The following is a 6,636-nucleotide window of genomic DNA, read 5'->3' as shown; positions in this document are numbered from 1 at the left end:
TGGTTACTTAAGCCTGGACTTCGTAAGATTGTGTACTTTGTTCTCAAAAACAGCCAACAGACTAATATTTCGCAACAACTAGAAAAGTTATTCCCCCCCGTCTGATGTAAAGTGTGTTTTAAATGTGTAATCAGTGGATGTGGATGTGGGTCAGTTCGCTCCCCCGGCAGAGGGCGCTGCTGAAGCTCCTCCATTATGTCACACTGTTAACCACACAGTTTTAAATAAAGCTTTGGCAGAACGCGTGGGTGATGATTCTGGAAGGGGCGTTTGAGTTGCTAAAGTAGCGCTAACATCCTCCGAAAAGGACTTCACCCTGAGCACACCGAGTTAAACTTATTTTTGTATCTATATATTAACCGTTACGGGTATCGAGTGAACCCCGGGAAAACATGGCTGAAAGCGACTGGGATACCGTCACTGTCTTGAGGAAGAAGGGGCCGACTGCTGCCCAGGCCAAATCCAAGCAGGTTAGCATGAACAACCTCACTTCGTCTGTATTGTGGATTTTGGTTGTTTCTTTATGAAGCATATGCTAAACTGTCGATCCTTTAAATGGGTCCTAATGGGTTTTAGATAACAGGGAACGCTTGTGTATTATGTGTCAGTAAAAAAAGGATCATTTCTGCACATGGTTCAGGGTTGAATTATCCAGTAAATATCGCCCATGCTTTGTGGGTTAACTTAGTTTAGTTAGTAACAACAGTGAACCCCAGACGAAGCTTGAGTTCAGTTAGCCAAACAGCTAACGTTAAAAGCTCCTCGGTCAACCGTACCTCACTCAAAAAACGGTGAATTTAGCCGGAGGGGGGGAGAGAGATATCGTTAGCTAGTGAGATATTTGACGGTGACAAAAATAGCAACTAGCTAGCATTGACCAGCTAACCTGAACACGGTTACTTGGCTATAGCTAGCTACTGATACCTAACGCTAGTTTTAATTTTAGTTTTATGCGTCTGTGTGGGGCAGGATAGGATGTCGTGTTATGTGAATGCTCGTCGTAAGAAATGTTACTAAACATCACGGAGCATGGTCCTGAAACGCCACCAGGCACACACGTACTTCGACAACTGTTGTCATATAAAGTTAAAATATTGCCTTTATTGCAAGCTCATGGTCCGTTTGGGGGAAGCAGCAAAGATTACAGCCTAAGCAGTTGAAAAGTTGGCTCGATTGTGTCAGACTTAGATAAGCAGGTCCATTACTTATTAACAAGACGGTTTGTGAAAATAAACTAAAAGCCACATGAGCCTGGTCACAATGTCGTCTGCTGTCGATTAAAGTGGAAAACGCTTTGGAATTGAAGGTGTGCACATGTCCATGTTTTCTCTAGGCTATCACGGCTGCTCAGAGACGTGGGGAGGACGTTGAGACAACCAAGAAATGTAAACTTCTGTTTTCTCTAAAACAAAATTTGGTAAAGACCACAGATCATTTGAGTGTTTAGTTAATCCTCTCTTCACCCAAATTGTAATTCAGCAGGCAAAACATGACATGCACTAAATGAATTTGTCATTTTAGAATTTAAAATTCTAAATGAATTTAAATGTTGTGATTACACTGTTTTTGTACGTTTACTACCTTTTAATGATGCCCCAACTTTACCTTGATCCGCCGCTTGTCTCACAGGGTCTGCAGGGCAAAACAAACAGCATCTTGTGACAAAGAACACAGCCAAGTTGGACCGGGAAACAGAGGAGCTACACCATGACAGGGTTCCCTTGGAAGTGGGCAAGGTCATCCAGCAAGGCAGACAGGAGAAAGGCCTGACCCAGAAAGACCTGGCCACTGTGAGTGTACAGACGTCTCATATATCATATATCCATATGCACAGCATGGTGGTACTGCTGGAAAAGTTGTCTTTGTTGTTTGTGAAACATTCTTTATCATGTGTGTTGAATCAATTTGAAGTTTGCTCACACAAAGTAATGCACCCAGGTTAAAAGACACTTAAATGCAGAAAATTGATCGCAGAAAGCTAGTTGAATAACTGTGACACATGTTTTAACAGATATTCATATAAGCTTGCATAGCCATTTCCTATGCAAACTGTGCAAACCATCATTGCTTTTTATCATGTAGTAAATGAGAGACTGCACAATGTGTTCTTTCCAAAAAAAAAAAAAGTTTCCCAGCTACAAGAACTGATTTTGCATACTTAAGTTGCTGGCTTTAGGCCTTGTGGTTTAATAAAAATGTTGTATTATAAATCTTTTCCTCAGAAAATTAATGAGAAGCCTCAAGTCATTGCAGACTATGAGAGCGGGAAAGCAATTCCCAACAACCAGGTCTTGGGCAAGATAGAGAGAGCGATTGGTAAGAAAACGCTTGGCTGTTATTTTCCATAACAGAATGATCATTTTCATTATGTCTCAGTTGTCAGGTATGTTACCCATGTATTCATCTGTATGTCTCTTAATCTGCCATGCACAGGGATGAAACTGCGTGGGAAGGATATTGGCCAACCCCTGGAGGCAAAACCCAAGAAGAAATGAACACAAAGCCTCGAAATCAGCCCCCCCCCCCCCATATTTCCCTATAACTGAAACCTGAAACCCGTCCCCACACCACCTCCGAGAACCCACGAAAACTCTCCTCATCTCTCCCCCTCCCCTTCTTCTAACCTGGGCTGATCTCACCTGTGTCCTGCCTGAGGACTTGGTGTTCACTGCTTTACAGGCTGCATACTAACAAGTCATAATCAAATGAATGATCGAATGCATTTTTCAACATCACAAACTTGGAAGTTCTGTGAATTTCTTTTCACCTATGTCTGCTTAGGCTTTGGCATGATTAAATTCAACTTTTTTGATAGTGATGTAAAGTCATTTAAAGGGTGGAGTCTTTTTCATGACCAAACAGATTAGAATGACCAACTTTAGTTCTGAGCATGATGTTAAGCCAAAAGTGCTTGATTGCATCTTTTTCACACACTAAAGACAGTGGGTGGATGTCATTACAATGTTGAAATGTTTTAATGCTGTGCTTTGTTTTGATCTAAAAATAAAGTTTGGCAGGTCATGACATTTTTGGGTGTGAATTCATAGCCACAGTGGCACAGGATATTTATACCAAAACCAGTGACATTTTCTTAGACATGCCTCAAAGGTAATTCTGACAATTGTCTTTGAGCTGATTGTCACAGAACTCTGATATTTCTTACTTGTAATCACAGACAGAATTCAATATTAACGGAGTTAACGCCTCATAATTACAAAGGTGCCCAAATGAGTGTTTTGAATGTATAAAACAATCAAAACTACAGCTGGATTGTTGTAGTGTATGGCAACCTGAAATCTGAATGTAGTAGAAGTGTTACGCCACTAGATGTCAGAATACTACAGGAAATTTTCTAGGACTATTGGTCAGCCAAAAATAATCCATCAATACTTTGAGCTGCAGTTGGTACTAAATTCTGACAATATAAAAGTGGTTCAAATTCATTGATTTTTTAAGTACAGAAATGACAATATTTTATAAAAAAACAAAAGAATAAAATACATTGGCCCTATAACTTCAAACTGTTATAGCACAGGTGTATAACTCAGATGTCAATTAAGAATTAAAATGCCGTTTGCAGAGGTACGTTGAAACCTCTTATTGCATGCTTCTTTTAAAACTTTAAGAATGAACCATATAAAATTCACATGTACAACACAAATTACTCTGCTTGACGAAACTTGGCTTTGGGTAGCTGTAAATTTAATGCTTTTCATTTCCATACAGAATCAATAACCCATGGTATGAAGTATACTATGGGTTACTGATTCAAGAGTTACTTGCTTGTGGTAAGACTGCCTTCTGTTTTTATTAAAGATTCATTGACCTAATTGTTGCAGAATTACAAAAGCAGACTGGCATTGGGGAAATGCAAGTGAGGCAGAGCACATTCAAGGACTTGGACATGATGCCAACAAAAATAGCAGGAGCACTTGTATTGACAAGAGCTTAAAGGCTGGTGGAGTGTGAAGGACTAGGATGGAAGCTGAACAGGTCTAGTTCATCAGTTTCCCTTTGTCAAGCCACTGCACCTCTATACAGGCCAGGGTTGCAGAGGGAGTAGAGGGCCTTCTGCTGTATCTCGATATTCTCATCTCTTGCTCTCGAGCTTTATGTAAGATATTGTGTTTTAGGCTTTGGTAATAAAGGCACCAGTTGCAGCACTGGACCAAAGGCCTCTTCAGGTGAGACCACCCGAGAGACAAAGGAAGTGTCTACCACGAGGTCCTCTGTCCTGCATGACCTCTGTCCAGCCCTACAGTGCAATCTCTGGTTTGATGAGACAAGACCTTATGGTGCCCCTGGCACATCTAGCACATCTGTAAATCAATGTGGCCATCATGAAAGGGAAAGAAAAATACGGCAGCCCCAGGGACTCTGCAGCTGTGACTTGCTTTTTGCTTGTGGTACACAGTCCCAGGGGATGCTGGGTAACATTAAGTGTCATTTTTATCTTTGTAATTAATTTGATAGTCGTGCTGCCATGTCAGTGACAGTTACTCTTGGGTTTCTTAATAGGCCTGCCTGTGGCTCCAAGCTTTGAGCGGTGTTTCAGGGAAAAGTAATTAACCTATAGCCTAATTGTAGAATCTGTGAAGCATGCTGTTGCTTTACTAGTGTTGGCAAATAGTTAAAAACAGCAGTTAACTGGAAGCCACAACCTATGTGGTTAAAACATGGAACTAAAAGAGCAAGGACACAGATGGGGGGCATCCTAACTGTCAAATCACCCACTGGCTGTACTTTAACAATGTGAACACAAAAAACCCCAAAACAAATAGACATAACAGAGTAGAACAAAATAAAGTGACAGCTCATAGAGAAAGTGCACATATACATGCCAGTCCGTACAATTACTGAAATGTCCACAAGTGGATTACGGGTCAGAAATAGTCCATGGAACCAAGACCAAGCGTGGACGAGGGAGGGCCAAGGCACAGGCTAAAAACCTGGAGTTCAGAACAGTACAACCTGATATGATTTGTTTCCAGGTCAACACCTCTCTTCCCTAATATGTCCAATAAAGGGTTCTCAAATCTAAAGAAACTCAGAGTGGGCGTTGAAACAGAGTACACAAAGTTGCGTCAAGGTATAGAGAGGAAGCCATGTTGTTTAGCTATTTTTAATAGCAAAGAGGGGAACCTGGTTTCTACTCTGTGAGGATATTCCTCTTTTCTATGACCATACCAAGACTGAGGGCTTGTTGTAATGCGGGGGAAGAGTCAAAGGGTATTTAGGACAAGCCAATTTCACCAAGAGACCGTGAGGGATTAACTGTATATGTTTCTGTACAACTGAAAAAGGCCATCCAAAAACTCCTGTGCTTGGGACATGGCCAGAAAAGTTGGCCCAGGGTTCCATCACTACACTTAAATGTATTACAGGTGGCAGAGACAGAGGAAAAAATATGTTTGGTTTGGTCTTGGAAAGTGCAGCTGATGGATGGCTTTAAACTGAATAAGCTGAAGTGGCAGATAGCTTTCCTCTAACCAGCTGAGCCAGTCAACAACCAAGGTAAGTACGTATGTGTTAAATATGCCATGTGCTAGTTTGTGCACCATCCATTGCCATTTAAGTAAAGGTACTTGCATGCTGTCGTGCTTATGGTTTCAGGGGGAATTTTAATCCTGATGTGTACATATAAAGGTATTTTGTATCTCTGCATCGGGTGCTCCAGAAGTATTTATTTAATGTGTGTGGTGCATGTGCAAAAATAGGGGAGTAGGTGCAATTTGTGGATAAATGCAATAGCGGGAGATAGTAGCAATCACAGATAATAGAGGCAGATGGTATAATAGCATAATGACAGTGCAACTGCAAAGTAATTATGGCCGGAATCACAGAAGTGACTACAAGAAGGAGGGAAATTGGTCATTTATACGTAGGCAGTATATTCCTGTAGTAATATATTTTCACATGGTCTCGTTGTGCACATGTTTAGACATTTATCTCCGGGAATAAAAAGATACTAACAAAGAAGCAAGTGAACCTAGAGGTACATCAGCAATGGTAAGGATGGTAACTTTCAGAGTGTGACTTCAGTTGCATTTATACCACATTCATTCTTAAGTTGCAGCAGGTTTGAGTGTGGAGTCCTCGTGTTTGTCCTCTTAGGTCCTGTGCTGAAGATGGTATACTGGAATGCATATTTGCACAAATAAAGTATGCAACCTCCTGACCGGTGTTCACTCAACAAACAAAGACAGGAGCCTTGCTGCTGTTACCAGGGGGGTTATTTAGATTCTTGCTCAACAGGCTGCTTCACTTGGTGTGTGTGTGTGTGTGTGTGTGTGAGAGAGAGAGAGAGAGTGCGAGTGAGACAGAGACTGACTGCGTTCCTGGAAATGCCATTCCATTGGTCAAAACACCATGGCAACATAGTTCCACCTATGACAAGGGAGCAGCCAGTGGTTTTGAAGGAGTGATGTGGAGCAGAAAGCTACATGGGGGGAGGGGGGGGGGGGGGGGGGGGGGGAGGGGGGGGGGGGGGGGGGGAGTCAGGGGGCAGCACTGGGGGAGGGACTGGGGTGGGGGAAAGTCTGTTTTGGCCTGAGGCTCCAAACTCAAATTGAGATTCCATAACACGTACAACCTGTTGTGCTGATCCGTGCAATGCACTTTCTGTCTCCCCCATGA

The 6,636-nt window shown here is 42.0% G+C and overlaps 1 protein-coding gene across 1 annotated transcript; it reads left to right on the top strand.

Moving 5' to 3' along the window:
* Window positions 1–218: 218 nt before the first annotated feature.
* edf1 (endothelial differentiation-related factor 1) lies at window positions 219–3,021 on the top strand. Its single transcript, XM_071467034.1, has 5 exons — window positions 219–470; window positions 1,334–1,385; window positions 1,630–1,790; window positions 2,223–2,316; window positions 2,434–3,021. The coding sequence occupies exons 1-5, from the start codon at window positions 393–395 to the stop codon at window positions 2,493–2,495; spliced, it is 447 nt and encodes a 148-aa protein (XP_071323135.1). The 5' UTR covers window positions 219–392; the 3' UTR covers window positions 2,496–3,021.
* Window positions 3,022–6,636: the final 3,615 nt, after the last annotated feature.

This window comes from Trachinotus anak, unplaced genomic scaffold, assembly GCF_046630095.1.
Source record: "Trachinotus anak isolate AG129_WGS33_773 ecotype Australia unplaced genomic scaffold, CSIRO_AGI_Tana_v1 ptg000028l, whole genome shotgun sequence".
In the NCBI taxonomy this organism is placed as follows: Eukaryota; Metazoa; Chordata; class Actinopteri; order Carangiformes; family Carangidae; genus Trachinotus; species Trachinotus anak.
The sequence above is the reverse complement of the archived record's forward strand: the minus strand, read 5'-3'. Positions and strand labels throughout refer to the sequence as shown.

Coding starts and splice junctions, on each gene's coding strand:
- edf1 (XM_071467034.1), top strand. CDS start 393: ATGGCTGAAAGCGACTGGGATACCGTCACTGTCTTGAGGAAGAAGGGG. Junction 471..1,333: donor CCCAGGCCAAATCCAAGCAG/GTTAGCATGAAC, acceptor TGTTTTCTCTAG/GCTATCACGGCTGCTCAGAG. Junction 1,791..2,222: donor CCCAGAAAGACCTGGCCACT/GTGAGTGTACAG, acceptor TCTTTTCCTCAG/AAAATTAATGAGAAGCCTCA.